At 34.8% G+C, this 22681-nt stretch overlaps 1 protein-coding gene across 3 annotated transcripts; it reads right to left on the bottom strand.

Annotated features, from left to right (window-relative positions):
• Positions 1-203: 203 nt before the first annotated feature.
• LOC142980537 (beta-1,4-glucuronyltransferase 1-like) lies at positions 204-22017 on the bottom strand. 3 transcript variants are annotated; one of them, XM_076125975.1, is made up of 4 exons: positions 20570-22017; positions 16511-16631; positions 9139-9264; positions 204-2993 (listed from the first exon to the last, which is right to left on the bottom strand). In XM_076125975.1, the coding sequence occupies exons 1-4, from the start codon at positions 21673-21675 to the stop codon at positions 2781-2783; spliced, it is 1566 nt and encodes a 521-aa protein (XP_075982090.1). In that variant the 5' UTR covers positions 21676-22017; the 3' UTR covers positions 204-2780. The 3 variants fall into 3 exon arrangements, with proteins under 3 accessions (XP_075982090.1, XP_075982088.1, XP_075982089.1); XM_076125973.1 differs by lacking the exon at positions 204-2993 and adding an exon at positions 3317-3908; XM_076125974.1 differs by lacking the exon at positions 204-2993 and adding an exon at positions 6729-7206.
• Between the last annotated feature and the right edge of the window lie 664 nt (positions 22018-22681).

Here is a 22681-nt window from a genome sequence, read left to right as displayed (position 1 = left end):
AATCATTCTGAAATGGTAATATGGCAACACCATAACAAACACGATTATTTATTAGTGCGAAGATCATGAATATCTTATCTGGGTGTAAGTTTAAATATATTTTAAGAAACATATAAGTATCTATTTCCAATAATCGATACAGACCTTCTGTAATTAAAAATCTGTGTGTGGCATAAATGTACGTTTAAAATAATACTACAAAATGCATCTATAGTAAAATCTTTATTGGGACGAAACATTCCAATTTTATATATACATCGGGGTCTATATACCTCTATGTGGGGTTTGCGCTCGAAAATATCGCTTACAGTAATAACAGTATAAATTATAATATGTATCTAACAATAAAATGTAAAAACAAAGCACGTACAAACAATTCCAATGAAATTTTATCACGCGGTCTATAAACCAAGCCATAAATAAATCTGGCTATTATTTCATATCGTTGAATTAATGATAAAACAGGATGAATTTTTAGTCTGGAACATCCTTTTGAGTTAAGTAACCACTCGAGATAATATTAGTGTTGTATATAATAAAAAATGTATTTATTAATATTATTGTAAAACATATTCCACGCAATACTACCCTTAATTTTTTTGATACTTGAATAATTTTTCATAAATATATTTTCCAGCAATAACTTTTTACAATACGAATTCCTGCTTATTTGAGGTTTCAATCCATTTTTTAAACATTAGTCTCTATTCAACAGTAGTTAGATGTAAGCTGAATTAATAGATGACAACAGATTTGCTTACTGCAAATATTATCAAGAGTAGTACTTATCTTAATTGAAAAGGATGCTCGTGACTTTAAAATCACTCAATATATTTCAATAATAACAGTTTTAGGAACTAAACGTAGTATTTAAGGTACATAAAGAGTTAGTTTGTCTAAAGCTTGGTTTCCATTGTTTATGAGTTAAGCCGTGGCGACACGATCTGAGTTTACTCAAAACCTCAACTTGTAGGGACTGTTCTCATTGCAATACGAAATCTGTTCAAATAATATACGTCAAAGTTTTTTCCATATAATTCTAAATATTTTTATTAGATTTGTGTACAACTCATCTTTTTCAGTTTTATTTAAAGTACTTTGTTGTGTATGATAATACAATTTTGTTCAATCAATAAATGTTATTCTAAGCTAACTTTTAATTCTCAAACAACATTTTTTCCATAATGTAACAATTGTGTTGAAAATCCGCCAGAAGTTTTTTTTTTTCTATTCGATTAACTTGTTCTTTCTTTATAAATTGATTACTGAAAATAAATGGATTACTAATAATAATTGTAACAGGCAAGATCAATACTTACTTCAAGGTTTACATAAATAAATAATTTGATTTCGATTTTACAGTCAACTGGACTTAAGAATTGCTTAGTAAAACGTGTGTTTTTCCACTATACGAGCATTTTACTATACCTACTCGAGTAATGAGTTTGAGTAAATTCAAATCGCGTCTTTATTTTATTACAATGTAATGCAATAGAATAATGTATTTTATAATTTAAAATAGCATCTTTATAAAAATCATAGCCAGCATTTAAGCTCGCATTTCAGAAGACATGTTTCATGTTCCAAATTTCCGACCCGTTTATTAGTAATTTACATACATTTTTCGAGTATACTTTGATAATATCATATCCGAAATAAGATTTTTCAGTGTTTTAGTTTCGAAGTAAACTGCGTTGACACGTTATGTATATAAAAACTAGCTTTTACCAGTGACTTCGTCCACCACCTGAATTTTCTCATGGGAATGTGTAATTTTCCAGAAGGAAAAGTAGCCTATGTCCTTTCTCGGGTATCATAATATCTCCATATTCTATGCAAATTGATAGTTTAGGCGTGATTGAGTAACAGACAGACAGACAGAGTCACTTTCGAATTTATAATATTAAGTATAGTATGGATAATCTGAACATGAGATATCGTCAGTAAGAGATAGACTTCAACCATAATACCTCTTGATGCTGATATACATGTTTGAATTGAAAACATCGTTACACTGCGTTCGGCAATCTTCGGCTAGTTTCGGTTTCTTGTAATGGCCACCAAAGGCAAGTAAGCATGTTTTATCCTTACCATTGTGTTATCAGGCCTTTTATTCAAAATATAAATTTCGACAAAGCACATACTTATTTTTGTCATGTGAAATGCCCCCTTTCCGGAATAGCATATTCATCAATAGCTTTTCAATATGCAGTTGTATGAAGAAAAATATACGGAGTCATCTACAAAAATGAGGCAATAAATATATTATTCATAACATGTCAACGCTTAAACGTTTCAAATAGTTTCACCTTTAATAAACACATGACATTTGGTCAATCATTATCGTTCACTGCGATTTTTTTCACATTCATCATAAGACAAATCGACAACAATTTCATCAATTCCAATTTAACAATTTTTGTAGTACAAACGACACAGTCATTGGCGAAGCTTTCTGAAACGTAATTTACTTCACACACTTTCAATATTTCAGTTCATAAAAAAACGTTAGGCTTGCAACACACATATTTGGTTCGGCATTAATCGGCCTAGGCGGGCGGCAATCCTAAAATGTGTAAATTGTGTTCGAGAAAAATGCCGCTTGACATCGCCGCGCCTGAATGTTTTAAATCGAATTGTGACAATGGCATTCGAAGGAACAACCCGATTGGCACAAGTCGAAGTGCGAAGTGCAGTAATTGCTTCGAATCGGTTTTATTGTTCGATAAATACCGCCGAACCGAATATATGTGCAGCAAGCCTCCTTGTACCATTCTTCTTTATCTCCTTTTACAGCCATAGTCTATTCTACAACCAGAATTTTCCCGATCCCGATATCTAGTTTTAAAAGATTTGATAATTTTGATATAATTTTGTGTGTTAAGTCTCTCGGCACGTTTCTGGCGATGGGAAGGCCTGGCCGCAGCTGCGTGGCAGAGGAACCCACCGTCCAGGATCACCATCCGATACTTTAGAAGACATAGCTCCAACATCTAAGGACAATAGTTTTGATTAAAATACATTTAATTGAAAATACATCAAAACGTATATAAGTATTTATTTATTTATGTGATATAATGACACTCCAACTCAATGTGTGTCAATTTGAAGTGAAGTGATATCTAGCAAAATGTTGAGATTAGATAATTTTTTATGCAATCATTTCTATATCAAGACCATTTTTTTGTATTGTGGACTCCATGTTGTGTTAGTAAACTGTGCCTAAAAAACCTAGGCTAACCTGTCTTTGTGTGTTTCTGTTTCTATGTGAGTGATAAACTCATAAATCTGTATTGATAAAAATAAAACACTGAAGTCAAAACAATAAAATTTATTCCAACAATGTCAAAAAGAAACAAAATCGACACGGACCAAACGTAAAAAACCAAAATGTTTATAACTGCTAAATAATCATCGACTTTGCAAGCGTTAAAATAAGGTTGAAAATAAAATAACATCTAAATCTAACTAACCTAACATAGAATTATAAATCGGGTAGCGCGCTGTATTTCTGACAATATTCTCCTTTATAGACATAGTATTAAGCCAAAAAAACACGCTACAAACCGATTTCAAAATTAAAATTAACAAAAGTATCAAAATCACCTAACGTACCACATTTATAACAGCTACTCATACCAGCCCTACACATTAAACCTAAAGTATCAAGAATTATACTACGGATCGATAGTACCATAAGACGACATATCGCACTTATAATAAGAATAGTTTTTATAAATTTCTTTAAATTTATACACAATCGCTGCATATTTTATATTGTTCGAGTATTCAGCCTTGTTGGAAACTGGGTCTGACAGACCCCAGTAATTGCGGTCTGTCAGACCGTGGACCAGGTAACCGCCGTCCAAGATGTTGAATTCGTAGTCTTGTAGACACATCTCAATGATCTACGGAACAATAAGGTTTTTATTACAATTAACTAACATGACTAATTAACAAACCTACTATAACAAGAAACTTATATTATCTAGCTGCATTTATTTTTTTGTTACAATTTTTTTTATTTCCTACGTTTGACAAGTTTAGCATTGATGAAATCGAATTCTTAATTCTTGCTTATACGTTCTCAAAACAAATCACAACGAAGGAAAATATATTTTTAATTAGAGTTAGAGTAGATAATAGGTTAAAGAAAATTACTTGTAGGCCTATTACTAGGGATCGTTTAGTATTATTTAATAGTGAGATAGCTAGTGCTATGACGAAGTTAGACGACACCGAAGAACACCCGGATAACCTTTACACATCGTTATTCAACATTATTGAATCCAAGTTCAAAACTATCTTCAAAGAGAAAACCATACTAGATAACAATAGGAAACTCAAATTTTGCGATTGGGCGACAGCAGGTATTTATAAAAGTAGAGCTAGGTTGTATGAGCTTTATTCCATGAAACAGTTCAATTTTAATCCTAAATTTCTTGAATACGTTAGGAACTATTCAAAAATTTTTAAGAGAACTTGTGTTGCTGCTAAATCCTTACACTTAAGCAACAAAATTAAAAGCTCAGACAATACGATCAAAACCACATGGAATATCATTAACAACGAAACAGGTCGTGCTATCCAGCGCGAAAATAATTTTGAACTGAAAGTAAATGACACGATTATCACCAACAACTTAGAGGTTGCTCAGACGTTCAATACTTTCTTCGCTGATATTCCCACAGCTACAACTAGCTCCTTGAATTCCTGTCCTGCCAAGGCAGAATGTTTACTTCGAAATAGTGTAGAAGAGTGTGGTAGTGTTTTTTTCTTCAAACATATCAACTCTAATGATGTAGTTAAGGCTTTTAGGTCGCTCAACTCCAAAAAAACACCTGACCTCTGGGGCATCTCTGTTAAATTAGTAGAAAGTATCATCCTGGAAATAGCCTCCCATTTGGCTTTAATATTTAATAGGTGCGTAGATGCTGGTGTGTTTCCGGACTTAATGAAACACAGTAAAGTAGTACCACTCTTTAAGAAGGGATCTAAGAGTGAGCCCAGCAATTTCAGGCCCATTTCCATCTTGCCTGCGGTTAGCAAAATCTTCGAAAAGGTCATATTAGAGCAGCTCGAAAGTCACTTTAACTCGAATCAGCTATTTCATGGTAAACAGTATGGTTTCACAAAGGGTAGGTCAACGATCGATGCAGGTATTTCGCTCGTCAAGCATATCTATGATGCTTGGGAGACATCCCAGGACGCCATTGGGGTGTTCTGCGATCTCTCCAAAGCATTTGACTGTGTCCAACATAATACGCTCCTTAGGAAACTAAACCACTATGGAATTAGGGATACAGCGCTCGATTTACTTGCGTCATATTTGAGTAATAGGATTCAACGAGTAGATATCAATGGTGTAAGGTCTTCAGGTTCAGCTGTTTCTCTCGGCGTGCCTCAGGGTTCGATACTCGGTCCGTTTCTTTTTCTCGTATATATAAACGATCTCCCCTTTCAGGTGCAGGACTTATGTGATATTATATTATTTGCAGATGACACTTCACTCATTTTTAAAGTAGATCGTTCGAAGTCTTGTTTTATTGATATCAATAGTATTCTTGAACAGGTCCACAACTGGTTCACTTGTAATAATCTGTTATTAAATTCTGACAAAACTAAGTGCATTAGGTTCACTATGCCCAACGCGAGGAATTTAGGTACTAACATGGTCGTAAATGGGCAAACTATCGATTTGGTAGATTCGGCAACTTTTTTAGGTATCAGTCTGGATAGCAAGCTCCAATGGGGCACTCAAATAGCGCATCTCTCGGGAAGACTCAGCTCCGCCGCGTACGCAATCAGAAAAGTAAGACAGTTTGCTGGTGTGGATGCGGCAAGACTGGTTTACTTTAGTTATTTTCACAGCGTCATGTCTTACGGTATATTACTGTGGGGTAAGGCTGCTGATATAGATGTTATTTTTGTCCTTCAAAAAAGAGCTATCCGTGCAATTTATAGTTTAGGAGCGCGAGACTCCTTGAGAGAGCTTTTTGGGCAGATAGGGATACTGACGGTGTCATCACAGTATGTGCTTGCAAACTTGTTGTATATAAAACAAAATTTAGGGACTTTCGCAACAAATAGCGATAGACACAATTACAACACTAGAAACAGACACAAATTAGTAGGTCCCCATCATCGTTTACACAAGGTGCACAATTCGTTTGTAGGTCTCGGCATTCGTTTCTTCAACAAGCTTCCAAAGCACATCATGGATTTACCCCTGCCAAAATTCAAAGTTGCTGTTAAGGAACATCTCGTTAGGAAAGCTTATTACAGAATTGATGAGTATCTAAACGACAATAGCTCTTGGGATTAGTCGCTCGCTTGATTAGGATTCTTTGAAATTAGGGAACTTTGCTATAAATTGTATAAACTCAGTAGCAGTAGGTCTAAATATTGTAAAATATGGGCAATTAATGATGCAAATAGGTGATGTTACGTACAATTTGATGTTATTCATAAAACTGTCACTTTTTTCTTTTATAATGTTCACAACCAGAGTGCTCACTAGCTGCCCATATTCTTATTATCACATGCTAGTAGGTGCTCCCAACATACGGTATGATCAGAGACTAATAAATAACCTAGCTATGTTCATTTAACTTAATTGACGTTTAGTCTATATCGCTGATTGTTGGCAGCTCCTCGCATGATCAATTATTGTATCAACCACATTGTAAAACTTTTTGGCGATTAAAAAGAGTGGCCGTGAGTTTCTCGCTAGCTCTTCTCATAAGGCTCTACCCCCTTTCCGAGCTAGTGGTAGATTCAGTAATTGTAACGACTATCATAAGTGTCAATATTTGACCTAAATGAATAAATGATTTGATTTTGATTTTGATTTTGATTTAATTAAATAAAAGTACAAATCGTTACATAATACATTTAAATATAAACCTTATTTTAACGCTTGTAAAGTCTTTACTAAAAATACGTTCAATTTAACAAAACACCGCCAGTGAAATAAAAAAACAAGTATTATAAAGTAAAACCGTCCATTATTTGACATAAACTATTTTTATCAGGCTTATATATTTTCTTTAAGTTATATATTATTATCATATATTTCACTCTGTTACTATATTTGGCCTTGTTTGAAAATCTGTCTGACGTCCACAGGTACTTGCGATAACTGTGTACCATAAAACCACCGTCCAGGATGTGGAAATCGTAGCCTTGGAGGCACATCTCCATTATCTACGGAATAATAAGGCAATTGAGTATGAGGTTATAAAAGATTTCTACAAGCAATGTAGAGGGGTTCGAGGGACCTTTATGAAAAGTGAATCAAAAAACTTTGCTTATAAATAAAAAAAATAGAACACACATATCGTATGGAATGTGCAAAAACTTGAGTAGTATAAACTTACATTAAAAATAAAAGTGACTAAACCTTAAAAATAATTTTATCAAATAAGAAGAAAACAAATATTAAGCGTAAAAACCGTGATTCGCGATTAGTTGCTGTAAAAAAGTGATAAAATCTCCTAATTAGTTTGTTGTACTTTGTGTTCATAATTTGTATGTTTGTAAAAGTCCCCGCGACACAATTGCAATTCTTAGTAGAGTTGTCTTTTATAAGAAAGAAAAAAACATGTATCGATGTATTGTTATGATTATATAATTAATATCTCATGAGGTTTACTTATTTTGCTTACGCAGTTGGAAGTAAAGCAAAGCATATCAATCAACTTACTTCGGTTCATTTTATTCGCACCTTACACTAAAAGGTTATAACAAATGTGCTCTCCTACACCCTTTCAAAAATCCATTAGCGACAATCTGCGGGGTGTCCTGTTACTATTACACGTTTACTGCGAAGCTACGAGCCTAGTCTGACACGGAAAATGTAGGTTCGGAACGCTATAATATTTATAGTCTTGATATACTATAAATGAGTTGTTAGTGCATTATTTTATGAACACGCACACGCTTATATGTAATATAGTTGTACATGTGCCCGGTTTCTGAGTACATTTATCGGTAGTTTAACTATTCAATAGCGTTATTAGTTTTAAGCTATTGAATAGATAAACTACCGCTAAATGTACCTCAGAAATCGGGGGTTACAGCGTTACAAAGAATCTTATTAAAAACGATAGTACTTGAGAGCAATACAAAAATACAATTGAACGAAAATTATTGTTTATGTTAAAATCAGAGTTCTCAAGACTTTAGCCGACAATGGGAGAGTAACACTCTGAGAGTATAGATTAAACAAAAAACAGAGTTGTAATAATTATCACCCTCTTTTCATTTGCAGGTCGTAAATCAAAATTGTTGTTTACATCGTGTTTATTTTTGCACCTAAGGTCTCATTTTTCAGCATATACTTTCTTTCATTACAAATCTTATATAACCAAAACTGTCATAGTCATCATAAGCCTGAATTTATCTACGTACCTGCCTAGTTACTATGCCTCATGGCACTAAACCCTACACACGTACACTATTGCACTTAAACTCACACAGCCTGTGAACGCACTCAAAGGTTTCGTGTCACGGCAACATGTGGCTCAAACCGCAATGTGACAAGGTAAGACATATTGCCACTGCAAGCTACGTGCGTCCAGACAATCCTTGCTCAAAATCTGACAGTAATCTGTTACAGTAGTCGCCACGTGATGTTGACAATTGTGCAGGATACATGCATAAAGACGATACCTTTCATGCAAAGAAGTGAATAATATGTCACAGGAAACGCGTTGACTTTAATTTCTTCAGCTAAAAGGTTAGCTTCTGTTAAAAGGTACAGTAACTTGAAAGGCATTCCTAATATGTATACCTGTGACAGGTGAACATAGGTGCTTATAGTCGTGCTCATAGGTGAATATTGGGTCTTTATTTACTTATGTAACTGTTAATATTTAAATACAAATATGGTGCAATACAGTTTATAAATCCATACCAGTTGGATAGAAGATCAGTAACTGTAGTCCAATACAAAAAAATGTGTAAATACCGACGGTACAGGTAACCTTCGCTTATATAATTCGGATAATTGAAGCTTGCTTTGGAAGAAATAAACCAATGAAGGCACTTTTTACTTACAGTTCAATCACGACTGCTGCCTTCCTACGACCAAGTAATCCAGTTTAAACCAAAAACTTGATGAAAAAGTGTATTCACCTGTGTCATTTTGTCTTGACGTCCTTCCCAAGTCAGCATCTCGCTGTACCAGGGCTCCTTATTGGACCCGAAGTAAAGCGGCTCCCATCTGTGGTACGGGTACTCTCGCTTTGAGATCAACATCGGCTGAAAAGATGAATCTGATTAACATTGTGTATATTTCTTATTTATTTAGTCTTGGTTTTTGTTTTCACAGATCGCAGTTAGACGTGTTTATCGTAATTTTGCAGTATTCGGTTAATTAGTACTGAACTGATAAAGTCTAAATTTATTTATGCGATATACGAAGTTGTTTGGGTCTTGTTGTAATTTGTGTCCGTTGTCTGTATGTTTCTAAAAATCCGCGCAACACAAGAGCAAAACCTTATTGCGGGACTTTTCAAAAATAAATATAAATTAGTAATTCCGCGTAAAATAGTGTTTTTGAGTTATGCATGTAAAATAAGTTTTATAACAAACGGCGTTCTTTGGTCTCCATCTGCACCCACGGGAAAAAGAAACTAGTTTATACATGTTAAGCTTTTAAACTTAGCCCGAACTTTATACAAAACATATGCTAGCGTTATTTTTATTATACAAAGTTTTATTCTACCAACCTACAAACGCGGTCACCAACCGTACCTAGACGAAGACACACACGAAATTGCTGAACAAAAACGGTCTAGCAGACCTTCAAGTCACGTACAAAAACGTAAGTAAAAACCTTATTCACGTTCTGCGGTATATACTTAAGAATACTATTGAACGGATAAGCTACTGTAATATATTCTATCCGAGCGTGTCCCAACACATCCCAAGGCATCCCAAAGCATCCCAAACGACTCCTTTGACCTTCAAAAGGTTGTCAATTTGCAAAATTGCCGCGTGTCCTGTTTACCCGTGTCATAGATTGAAATAAGCTTTATGAATAGAGAGAAAATTTGAAGTCAGTTTAGTTGTTCTAGTATGTGTGACCTGTGTTTCACCTTGGGATAAATAAAATAGTTGGTTTGTTGTGTGTTTACTTGTTATGAAGTAGAATATTTTAGAGGTCACTGCTCCAGAATGTAACTAACTAGAGAATAAAACTCATATGAGAAGTAATAATATAAGCGTTAGCAAATTCAGCCATCTCTGAAAATTCTTTGAGTAGGGACAATATTTTACATTTCATATTATAGAAGTCTTACCTATACCCTAACTTAAATACATTATTATAGTCATATAACTTAAAATAGCAAATTCAGTGGTGGATTCGAACCTCAACCTTAGCAGTTGGCAACAATCCCATCACTCAACAAAGCATCCTAATAAATTTTCGCCTGTACGGAAGAAAATACCTAACTCAAGGAAAACTTTGTTGAATGCGATCAAGCTGTCTTCACTCGAAAACATTTGAGACAAGGCCTTTCAGCTTTCAAAGACAAATGGCTTTTACAGTGTTATTCGACGTGAGGGGTGAGGGGTGAGGGGTGAACTTAAGAAGCTTAGCAATATTAAGTGATGACGTCAGACGCCTTTTGTAAATCAATGAGGAACTGGTTAATCAGAGAAAGTTTTGACACAGCTTGTTCGATATAATGATTTTGTGGATTTGAGTTAGTCCTGACCTTTAGGCTCGGTTTAAATGGCAGTGTTGTGACGTATTTCGTGAAACATTGAATAGCTGGTACGTATAAATAAAGTATGGGATTTAAATACAGGTCAGTGACTTTCACCTCATTATTCTGAGCATGCCACACTATTAGGTTAGTGTCTATTTTAATAAATTCTTGAGAAAAAATAAGACCACATTTCGTAACCTTTATTTGCAAGTTTGATATGTGCACGTCAAATTGATGCCACTTTTAGACGTAAAAGTCTGTATTCTTATTTTATAAACTGACAAAATAATGTTATAAGTATCTGATAAGATGCCTCTACTAAGTAAAATAATAGTATTTACATAAATTATACTCGCACTTCTTCAGCCTTTGTTTCTTAAAAGATTACCATACAAACTATGAAAAGCGTATTCGCCGTCTATTATCCCATCCTATAATTCCAAATTAGTTCCCCATCCAGTAACTATCAACGTTATAATACGTTCAAGAGTCCCGGTTAGAGCACCGACTCCCGATAATTAGTTGGCAATTAGTTGGGGGTGAAATACACCCCTCCTACGGTAGGGGTTAAGTGTGTTAGAACCATGCCTGTCACTCGACAAGATTGGACCGACGAGATTGGATTGCCGTGATTGGGACTCGGCTGAATTAGTTGCTAAACCATTCTGAGGGGATTTGTACGTTTCAAAGTAAATGTTTAGGTCGTGGGTGACCTTAGTAGAGTACGTTTGCAAGGTGCGTGGGTGGCTGAAGTATACAATATTTTGTAGAAGTTAGAAACGTCAGCTGACTTATGCAGTGAACTGTTGCGTGTTTGCTACGGTGACTTTCTTCGAGACAAATACGCAATTATCAATTTTACTTTAGACTAGGTTTCCATCCCCAGCCTTAGCCGCGTGAAATTTCAACCCTCTAGGGGGTATTTTCAAAAATCCTCTCTTAGTGCTCCTCTACACTTTCTAAGGCATCTTCATAGCAAATTTCAATATTCTACGCTCAGTAGTTTTGGCTGTGTGTTGTCTATCAGTCAGTCACTCAGTAACGGAAGAATTTTGTACAATAGATTGATAAATATTGACTAGGCTATATACTTAGTTGTTGGTCTATAAGTCTATAGTATTGTGTGAGATTTAACCCATTGATAGATACCGTGGCAGGGTTTAGAACGGAATTATACAGATTACAAGCTTGATTGAAGAGAATTAGAGGAGCTAGATTAAACTGGTGGTATGTTGGTTCTGTAATACTCTCCATGTTCCATGAAATTGATGTTTAGATTTATCTTGACGTCTGTATTCACATACTTAAAATATTTAGCATGTCTATACGTCCTTAATACTGAAGGAAAGGCTAAAAATCTTTGCACAATTTTATGATGCAAAGCGTGATAAATGTCCTGGGAAATGTCCTGTCCTGGGATAATGTCTATGCACTAAGATAAATATTGATTTTAATACATTTCTTAACCAATAAACGAATTCTGAAAAATTAACAACGAGAAAAGTCTCAGAAACCGGCATTACAATAATATGTAGGATTAAACTAAGCGGAAAGACAGAAAAGAATACACAAACGAACTTTTAACAAGGAATATTTTCCTTCACTTTTGAGGGCCAACAACTTTGGGACAGGCCGTATTCTGTCAATCAACCCTTCTTACAATTCATGTACAGAAGGCTCTAAGGAAATGTGCCCAACACACGGGGACCTTTCCGTGTCTTTCATTCCTATTTTCTGGTTCAAAACACACGACTTCCTCGTCAAAAACTTTATCAAACAAGTCCAAAAGTTGGTTTAATAACCACTTTCCGGGGCCAACGTGTCTGTTTCCGTGTTTGTGAAAACCCATTTCGTTTGTCAAAGTCATGTGCAAGATAATTCCAAAGTTATAGTGTTATAACAGCGAATGAGATTCATGCGTGCTTCTGACACTCCCTGATATGTTTTATTTTTATGTAGGAGCGTTTTGTTTACATATTTATAAGTCGTTTATCTTCTCGTGAAATAGGGAGTGTAATCCGACTTAGTTTAGGAGCCCTAAAGGTTGAAATAGGTGAAGCGTGAAAAACGGGACAAGCAACTTTGTAAAGAAACATTGTCTTACTACAGTTTTAGAAAAAGACACCTTACGTTTACAACATAGGGTTGATGCTTCTTTGCGTCATTAGTACAAAGGTTTAAGTGTCATCTACAAAGCTACCGTAAAACTGTAGCTCATTGGGACTAACAAAAAGTTATGTGTTCATAACAAATAGGCGCTTAGTGTAATTACGCATATTTTCCCTAAGAACCTGTGGGCTTAAGAAATTCCAGTTCCAGTCCATTTTTGTCTCACGTAACAGGCATCAGTGGGGACTTTTACAAACATACAAACAACGGTCACAGAGTACAACCTGACACGAAACACCTATTTATATATTGCACAAATAATTGTTCCGTGTAGGAATCGAACCCACGACCTCCCAACGCAATGGTAGCGATGTGGCGACCTTAACCACTGTGCCACAGAGTTGAGCGAATTGCGGAAAAGACGAGTGACTGTGCTATAAAATATAATAATAATAAATTCAAACCATTACAGTAATATAGTATTCAAGGACCATCACGTATGCTCCGGGATACAAATATTTATTCGGCATACAGTCGTCCCGGCCATAATATTTGCGTAAGTGATTTATGCGCGTAAACGAGCGAGCTACACGGGTTGGCTTAACACGCTATCGGCGTGTAACATACTGTAACATGTGATAACATGCGTAAACAAATGTAAAACACTGTAATTAAAAGTTTATAGTTTGAAAAATTGGTGGTCCGAACATTTTTTATAGGTGTTATATTTGGCGGGTTGAAAAATTCGTTACAGTAGGCTTTTTTTGGGTTCGTGTTTGAATGTTTCAGCAGTTTTTTTGTGATGTATATTGTACAAAGTTTTATGATCTATGTGTGTTTTGGGCCAATTAACCTTCACTCTATATGTCCTATATTACCTACTCAAACATGTGAGTCTTAAAATGTTTGCACTTTAAATCAGTGTATTCAGAAATGTGTATATGCGATGACTTAAAATACTCACTAGAATCTGTCATAGTGCCCAAAATTGTGTACAGTACAAAGATTTCTTCACTCGGTTAACCCCACAAATAATATAATTATACAACTTTACGTTCTCTTCAAAATATGAAGCCTTTTAATGTTGTTCTCATTTTATACAGGGTGTTTACATATAAATTATTGTCAAAATAATACAATCTCCTGGCCTGGACGGGTACCGACACGTATGTACCATTCAACTTAAATTAGGAATCAACGAGTCGAAAATATAATACATTGAATTCTTAAAACTGTAATTTTTTGTTCTAAGCCACCCACTCGATTACATTAAACATGACTTTACCATATACTTCAAATAAATAAATATATAGTTGAGCTAGGTATTTAAATGTAAAGTCAAAATATTTGCATGTGAGAGAGGCAATCAGCGCACACGACGGAATCGATGTTTATGCAATAGATCGACAGAGCACAGCACGGAACATTGTCTTGAGTGCGTCAACAATGACACGGGTCAATTAACACGGGGAATCTTGGATAGCTAGACGAGCATACGTAGAACTTGTCTAAGGAACATAGGTACCTATAATAAAGTCCTATGTTGAATAGATCGGAAAAAACTATTTTAACGATCGTTAACTGTTTTTAGTGAAACTTTGTTGTTATAACTGATCCTTTAGAATATGGCTACTAAAAAAATATTAAACGATGGAAAATAATTACCTTACTATTCTTCGAGAATCTCTCATAACTCTTACTCCTACTTACTACCTCCTACTCCTACCTCCTACCTTCAAAGGTTCAAATAATTGAAGGGATTGTTAGAAAAAGGTGTTAAATGAATCTGTTGATATTTTGACACCAATTAAAATGAGTGTTTTTATTAACATCACATAAAACCAATGTTTACACAAAAAAAATAGATTTTTTAATTTTATATACGCATACTCCTTCAATTATTTCGTCTATTCATGATTGTTTCTCTTTCATCAAATTATTAAAATTAAAATATATTTTCACTCATAAGTCAAATGCATAAGCTTGTTAGCAATAATTAATTGATGACAATATTACGTCGACAAGTAAAATTGATGTATTCGTAATGTCTACTAAAAGCACATCCGTATTACTTCCTCGTATATGTATTTTACAACACATTATGTCATGTGAAACATATAAAATGACAATAAATGATGATGATCAATCATTTTGCGTAACATCAACCGTATAAAAAAACTGCTACGACTGAATACGAGTGAAATTATAAGGAGAGTACACACTAGCATATTTTGTCGTAAAGTTTCGTTGAGGTATTGTATGGAAGTATATCATACTGAAGCCTACAGACTGAGAGGGAGACGGGGAGAGAGGTATCATATTTCGAAAGAGCAGAAAACTGCAAACCGCTAACACAAACGGAAACGACTTGTGCATAAAGTATCAATTTTGACCATGAATTTGTATGTAGTTACAATTAGTAGTTCCTAGTTCTGACAATCACTGGAACGATCAACATTGATATAAACGTCATGAATCAAGGAACTGGAATATCAATTGATCAAGAGCTGTATGTAAACTTTTGCCGTAATGCTCTTATGTGTATTCAGGCTTATTCTTGAACCAGTGTCAGATTATTTGATAAAATATGAGAAGCTGTCATGAAGCCATTACCTGCCGTTAATGTACAACAAGATGGATGCCAACGTATTAAGTAATTCATCATTACTTGATACAAAATATTAAAAGAGGAAAAGGTTCGTGACAACGCAACATTATGTAAGTCGTAGACTTAGTAACTGGAGTGTCTTTCCAAAATCCATTTAAAAAGTCATCCTTTAGGGACTTCTGCAAGTCAAACGGTACATACATACAAATTATTTTTAAACTGTATTTAATTGTAAGTAAAATACATGTAATGTTGCCAAAGCGTTTGTTTTCCCTTATTACCATGGTATGATATTGATGGAACTATCGAACTGATTTGGTTGTAATTTGTCAGGATGATAGACCATAATATGACGAGACTGTTCGTAATATATGAAATGATCATAAATCTTAAATACAATACCAGTAGCTGAACCCTGGACTAAAGTTAACCCTTTAAACCAAATAATGCGGCAAAGAGAGACAAAGTAACCGGAACAAAATACTCGCAATATCTGGCATAAAATAGAACCTCCGCATTGTACTTATGACGCTCAATTGATCTGGCAATGGTTCCAAATCCGATACAATCCGCATTGGCAATTGCATTCGTCGCGAGATTTACTACAGGTATTATCGGAATTAATTCATATCTGCATTCGTAGCTGCGGACGATTCAACTAAGGATGCTGCGTATTTAGAAGGCTATCTGCTATTGTTGATTAAAAGTTCTCAAGCTTTGAATCCATTTTCTGTCATAGAAATTTCATGTTTTGAGCATAAATGGCTATAATGCATAGATGAAACTAACTAGTATCGAAAAGATTAGTAATGGAAAACCGGTGTGGATGTAGACCTAATGCCCCGGTATAATTAAATGCATCAGAAAATATATGAACACTAATAAACATGCGACATTTACGGAAGAATATTAATTTTCATTGATCCAGTAAAATAAAACGTAAAAACGTAAAACAGTAAAAGAACGCGAAAATGGTAAGATTGAACATTTCGTGATATCTAAGAAATCTGAACGCACTTTTAAGGAAATCGACAACATCTCGATGATTAGTAAAGTAATAAATAATAGTTACCTCTAAAGCATCAGTAGGTGTCCTGATCAGCCATGTCTGCAATCCAGGGAACCGTTGACAGTGTATACACACTCTTTGATGGAAATACATGGCGCGGTTCGAAGCTACCATGCGGACCAGCCTGGTAACAAAATGTTAATTGTTTATTATCATTTTTAACTAGGTTGCATACTAACTATAATAAGAATACTCTTGTCATAAAGTGCTGCTTAATGTATGGACTTCATATAAAATTCCACTTTAACTGCGCAGAAAATAACTTGTACTATAAGACAGCTAGCCAAATACAGTTGGAAAAGCATGCCACCTCTGAAATCTGTTTAGATATAACACTAGCGTATCCTTTTACCGTCAAATGATTAAGAGTATACCTCCCAAGTTCGTACAGCATTGATTTAATTTAGTCTGTAACTTGTCTAAATTAACTCAACGCTGCGTACTTATCACAAACCAAGCAGAGCTTCAATAACCAGATAAAAGGAAAACAAACTCTTACATAAACAAATACTTTTAAATACAGACATAACTATTAAATAAAAGTACACTCATTCAAAACAACATAAAACAGCCTTTTGCCAACACCGCATCCCTATTCAACAAAACTACGCTCTCATAATTTCGATTGAAATTTACGAATTTAAAAGCTCGAAACAAAGTTAAAATGAAACCAGTTGTGTAAAACATTGCAGTGTTGAAACTTTTTCCAACGGCGCACGTTGTTTTCAACTGTTTTCTGTTAATGAGTTTCATTTCGCTCACACATTGCGCTTATTTAGTTTCTATAGCTGGCATTTTGTAGTTTTACACATTTTTGGTTAGTTTAATATACTGGTGATTAATACATTCGGACTTAAGATATATGTATATATACGAATTACTGACTTCGAAGCACGACAACAATAACAACTGAATAGAAATAGTCAGACTAACTACACCTTATCCTGTGTGGCTGAAGAAAGCGACGCAACGAACTTGCTAGAAGTAAGACAAGAAAATTCAAATTCTTCTTTTTAATACACTGTTTGTTTATTTTACCCTAATAAATAAATATCATGACGCAAAGAAACGTTACGTCTAGTCGCTAGCTGCATGTCCCATGCTATAAGGAAGCAAATAACATGTCATTGGCGTTGTTTTGATCGCGTTTTCGTTGCTCTCGTTAAACAATGCCTTATCATATTACCAAAACAATGTAACACAAAAAGACATATAAAACTTTACATCACTTCCAATTTGACCTAATTCCTCCCACAATGTTTTAAATGCTGTCGCATCAAAAACTTCAGATGACGACCACTAAAACGGTCCCTATGTAAAACTTTACTACATTTTACAGCAGGCCAAAGGGCCTCGTAACATCGCTAGTATTGCCGCCAATGTTTGCCTGTCGATCGCAATAAAATTTACAACGTAATTTTCAAGGGGATCAATTTGAATGTAGTGTTTCTCGCAAAGTACTTTGAATTAAATTGAGATCTTGACGTTGTTATTTGATTTGTTTCACGAATTGTTTATTACAAACATTAATTGAATCGAAATTCTAAACATTTTACGGCTAATGAAAAGTATAAGGCTTTTTAAATTTGAGTTTTTGTCGTTGGATTTCTGCGGTGTCTTACAGTGCATTGTGCAATCTTTTGAGTAATGCTGCAACCGTATTGCGACGACGCAACCACGAGCGCACAAGTACATCCTCTCACTGAAAAATGCGACGTAATAATTTGATCACTATTGCTATACGTATGTGCAAGTCCAACTCAAAATCGCCGTCATTAACCATTCGCTAAGCAATCATCTTCATTATTCTATTATCACGTGAAAGAATGACAAACAAACATTCAATTCTATAATATAAGTAAATATTTATATACCTTGTACATTCAAGTCACGTTTACAAAATAAGAAAAAAGAATTATGACGGTCATGTATTAGACGTTTGTGAGGAAACGCTCGGAACTAAATGATGTGTGTATTGAATACTAAATGGATCTAATGATAATGTAGATGAAGTCTTATTGGTGATATTGTTTTATTTTGTATTATTATGTGCTCATTTTCTAAAATACGTCTATATACACGTAGGTCGAAATTCGCTTGAACCTACGTTTCCTTGGTAACGAATTTGTTATCTGTCATTATTGCGACAAATCTTTGGGCGTCCATTATAGGAAATAATGTAACTATAAAAATTAAAATAATATAGGGTAATCAGTATAGTTATTACCCGGTTAAGGAATTTATACACAATTATGGTCAATAATATTCTAATAGTACTCTTTTATAAACACAACTTCAATATTCTTTCTAAAGGAACATTAGTCATTGGTTTAATTACTTTGTAAACATATAAATAAATTACTAATAAAAAACGACTTCTTAAATCACAGTAATATTGTCCACCTAATTTTAAAACTTAACGAAAGAAGTAACCAGTATTCTAAAAGTGATATAGGTATATTGCAATTAATTTTGAACTGGTTACTGTAGAAATTAAAATAAACGTATTATTGCTGAACGTTGGCAATCACTATAATAATATGCTGGGCAATGACTATAGTGGTTACCCTAATCGAAACGTTTCACAGATTTCTAAATGACGTGCTATTTGACATTTGACACAAATATTTTTTTTCGTTGTGTGAAGAGTTTAGACTATTAACATTCTAGATTCAAATTAAGAGTGATTTACCGAAAACGTATCTAGTACTGTGCTAACAAAGGTCAAAGTTGTCTGTAGTCATAGATACATCATAACAAAGTCGTATTCATGTTTAAAACGTCCTAAGTGCAACTATGACAATAGAGATGATATTCTTACTGTTTTGACGGTTTCAAGCGAATTGTCGGCAAAATGGGTCATGATTCAGTTGGTTCGATAGTACGTGCTACAAAGGGTCTTGCGCCATAACGGATATATTGTTTTTAATATTTATTTATCACTTTTATAAATAAGTTTTATTTTGTTTATTTTTCGGTATCCTTCCGATGAATAATTTTCAAAATTAAATTCATAATGATATATAAGTCGAGAATGAAATTGACTGCTTAAAAAAAATATATGGGAAGAATTGGGCCTGAACAAAATTGAAATGTACTGACTTAGTGCCCAGAACAGACGAGCATAGGGATATTTTATATAGTTTTAACGAAGGCTCATGCTCCGATATATTGTATAGCTATGAAATGTTGATCACTTCTGTTTATAGAGCAAAATAAGTTAAATTAATAAACGAATATCATTACCTCGGTGAAAACTATACAAAGAAGCAAAAAAAATATGCTAAGTTCCTTTTCGCGAAACGATTTCATTGGAACTACAGAAAAAAGCTTGAAATAGTGTTACAACCGCAACCGACATAAAAACTAGGTACAAAAACATTATGAAAACAACTGTGTAATATCTCGGGACACGCGAACTTGTAATAACATAAAATATACACGCTTGTGAACTAACGAAGGAGATTCCTGTTATAAGTAGAGTTTATTGTTTTCTGAAATAAACTACCTTGTAGTAAGAACTGAGTTTTCATTCAATAGCGTGATTTTTTGTATGAATATTAAATGAAAAATTACGGGCACTAACATTTTAGCACTAGTAGTATTACCAGCGATTAAGTTCGATGCCGAGGTGCTTTTCGAGACTTTCGGATATAAAAATATGCTCGATAATAAACCGGAGTTACGTGGCATCCTTGGATATCACCTTACATTGTGACATTTAATCCATTTCATTGTAAAATTAATAATGGCTGAGGCTTTCACTTCAGATTCTCGTGGGATTTTAACAGGTGGGTCGAATAGATACTACCTCTATTTACGTATGTCATATTCTACACGTGCTTGTTTTAAAGTTAATATTTCATAAATAAAATAAACCACTGCAAAGTGCTAGATAAAGGACATACAAAAGCGCAAAACATGACATTCAACTACGCTCTCTAGAAAATTGCATCCACCCACTTACATCACAACAATAACAACGAAAAGTACACAAGCATGCTTTCTAGTTCCTTTGTGCACTACAATATTGTGGATATAAAGCGTTATATATCAACTTACGTCTCTTTGTCGTGCGGGATTATCTGGCCCTCAATCACTTCGAACAACGGCACCACAAAGACCGTCTTAGCGAACACACAACCCGAATCCCTTTTCTCATCTCCCATTAACTTTCTCACCATTTTCAAGAATTTCGTCGCCAAACCCCTACTCGGTATCATCTCTATATCCGACACTAAGAAGTAATTGGTCTTTGATGCGTTTCTCGCTACGTTTCTACCGACGTTTATAGGATACATCATAGCTGTTGATTTTCTAAATGTATCAAAATCATAAGAGTCTAGCCCAGAACAGTCCTTGAAGGGCAAATTGGCCACAGGTTCACCTTTCACAGGTAGCTTCATCATCATGCGCTCCACTTTGTTCTTTCTCACCCATTGTATGTATTTCGCTCGTGTTTTGTTATCCAATCTTCTATAGTTCTCTAATCTTTTCCTTAACAAATCTTCTACCGTCTCGTTAGTAGTTGATACCGTTGGTGCAGCTGTCACGAGGGACCTCATTTTCTCTTCCAATGTTCTAATCTTTGGTGGTATTCGTTTTGGGTAAAATAAATGCAAGGAGACCTTCATCATGCCAGGGTAACAATGGCATAACTGTTTCATTATTTGCATAGTAAGGTCTAGGTCATACCTGGGTACGTACACTGCTATACTGATCGGACCGTCCCAGTACCTCGCTATTTCCACAATATGGTATAGAAACTCGGGTGTCGCTTGAGTGACGTACGTGACAGCCTGAGTCTTGCTGTAATTAGCATACGCCATACCTGTGATAGCATCGTAAATAACTCTGTAGGAACTCTGACTTCCAGTTTCTGGGGACGGATATATGCGGAAGCTGTCCCATTTGAGAGTATCCGGGAGGCCATAGTTGAACATGCAATAGCTTTGATTCTGGGGTTGTTTACCTCTTAAGAATTTGCCGGGCTTGTAGATAAAGTCACCGAGTATCGGCTGATGGTGCAGGTGGTCGTGGTGTCTGTACGCGTACAACTGCAGGACTGCAGTGACCATCACTATAAAGGAAGCTATCAGGAGCAGGGTCGAGTGCCTCCGCGTCAACCTGAACGAGTAGGCTCCAAATATCCGCAGGCATCTCGACATCTTCAACTATCATCGTTTTCACTTTATATATTTCCTTAAGTACGCATGTTTATACTACAAACACTATACGACCACCGATTATTCAATTTAGTTACCTCATAGCTTTAATTTCATATGGAAGAACAATGAATTTAGTAAACACAACATAAACTTTCACTAAAATATTGAGAAGCAGATTACTGTAATCCGCATTTCACTTAGTTATCTTCGTGTTTTTATTCCATTGGCGGGCATGCACATCTCAAATAGTATTTTTTAAAAGCAAATAACACACTAGAAAATGAATTTAGAAAAATTACAAATCGGCGAATGTTTTATTTTGACAGTTGTTGCGCGCGCAGCTTGTCGGCACTGCGCGCAGTCAGGAAATCAATATTCCCGCCATACGGCAGCCATTTTCACTCGAATACAAGTGCGTTCTCGATTACGAATTTGATATTCGAACAGATTATAAAGTGGTGTTCACAAAAAGGTTTTATACTTAAGAAAAACAAATAGGTACTTTCATAGATTTTTCTGTTGTATTCATAGGCTATAATGTAATTCGGAATTTAACTTTTAGGAAGATGATGCGTGTTTGTTTCCTTTTGTATCTTTCCGCAAATATAAAATTCATGTTTTATTTTATATACAAAAATATTTTTTCTTAGTTTCCTACGTAATAAAAATGTAAATTTCTGTGTAAAGCAAAGATAGATTTTAAACACGATATTTTTGTTCACAATAGCAAAGAGTGAAACTGTCGCCCTCTAGTACTTTTCTTGCGCACTTTTAGGAGATGATTTTTTTGCTATGTCGGAATACATTCAAGACGGTACTGACACGTTCTGAGACACAGTTCACAGCATATTATTATGAACAAGCGTCAGACAACCTGCAATTAAAGTGACAGAAAATGTATAAAAATCAAGCCAAAATTCTAACCTATAGGCTTTAAGATACGTATTAAACAGCGGAAAATCGTTATCTTATTTGAAGACGGCAGTATTTTTGTGAAATTGAAATA

This window comes from Anticarsia gemmatalis, chromosome 18 (genome assembly GCF_050436995.1).
Source record: "Anticarsia gemmatalis isolate Benzon Research Colony breed Stoneville strain chromosome 18, ilAntGemm2 primary, whole genome shotgun sequence".
Classification (NCBI taxonomy): Eukaryota; Metazoa; Arthropoda; class Insecta; order Lepidoptera; family Erebidae; genus Anticarsia; species Anticarsia gemmatalis.
The sequence above is the reverse complement of the archived record's forward strand: the minus strand, read 5'-3'. Positions and strand labels throughout refer to the sequence as shown.

Bases quoted from the DNA above. Each gene is read 5' to 3' on its own strand.
- LOC142980537 (XM_076125973.1), bottom strand. From the start codon at position 21,675: ATGTCGAGATGCCTGCGGATATTTGGAGCCTACTCGTTCAGGTTGACG. The intron at 16,632-20,569 runs GTAAGTTGATAT...TTTTGTTACCAG, and splicing joins ATCCCGCACGACAAAGAGAC to GCTGGTCCGCATGGTAGCTT. The intron at 9,265-16,510 runs GTAACTATTATT...TCATCTTTTCAG, and splicing joins CACCTACTGATGCTTTAGAG to CCGATGTTGATCTCAAAGCG.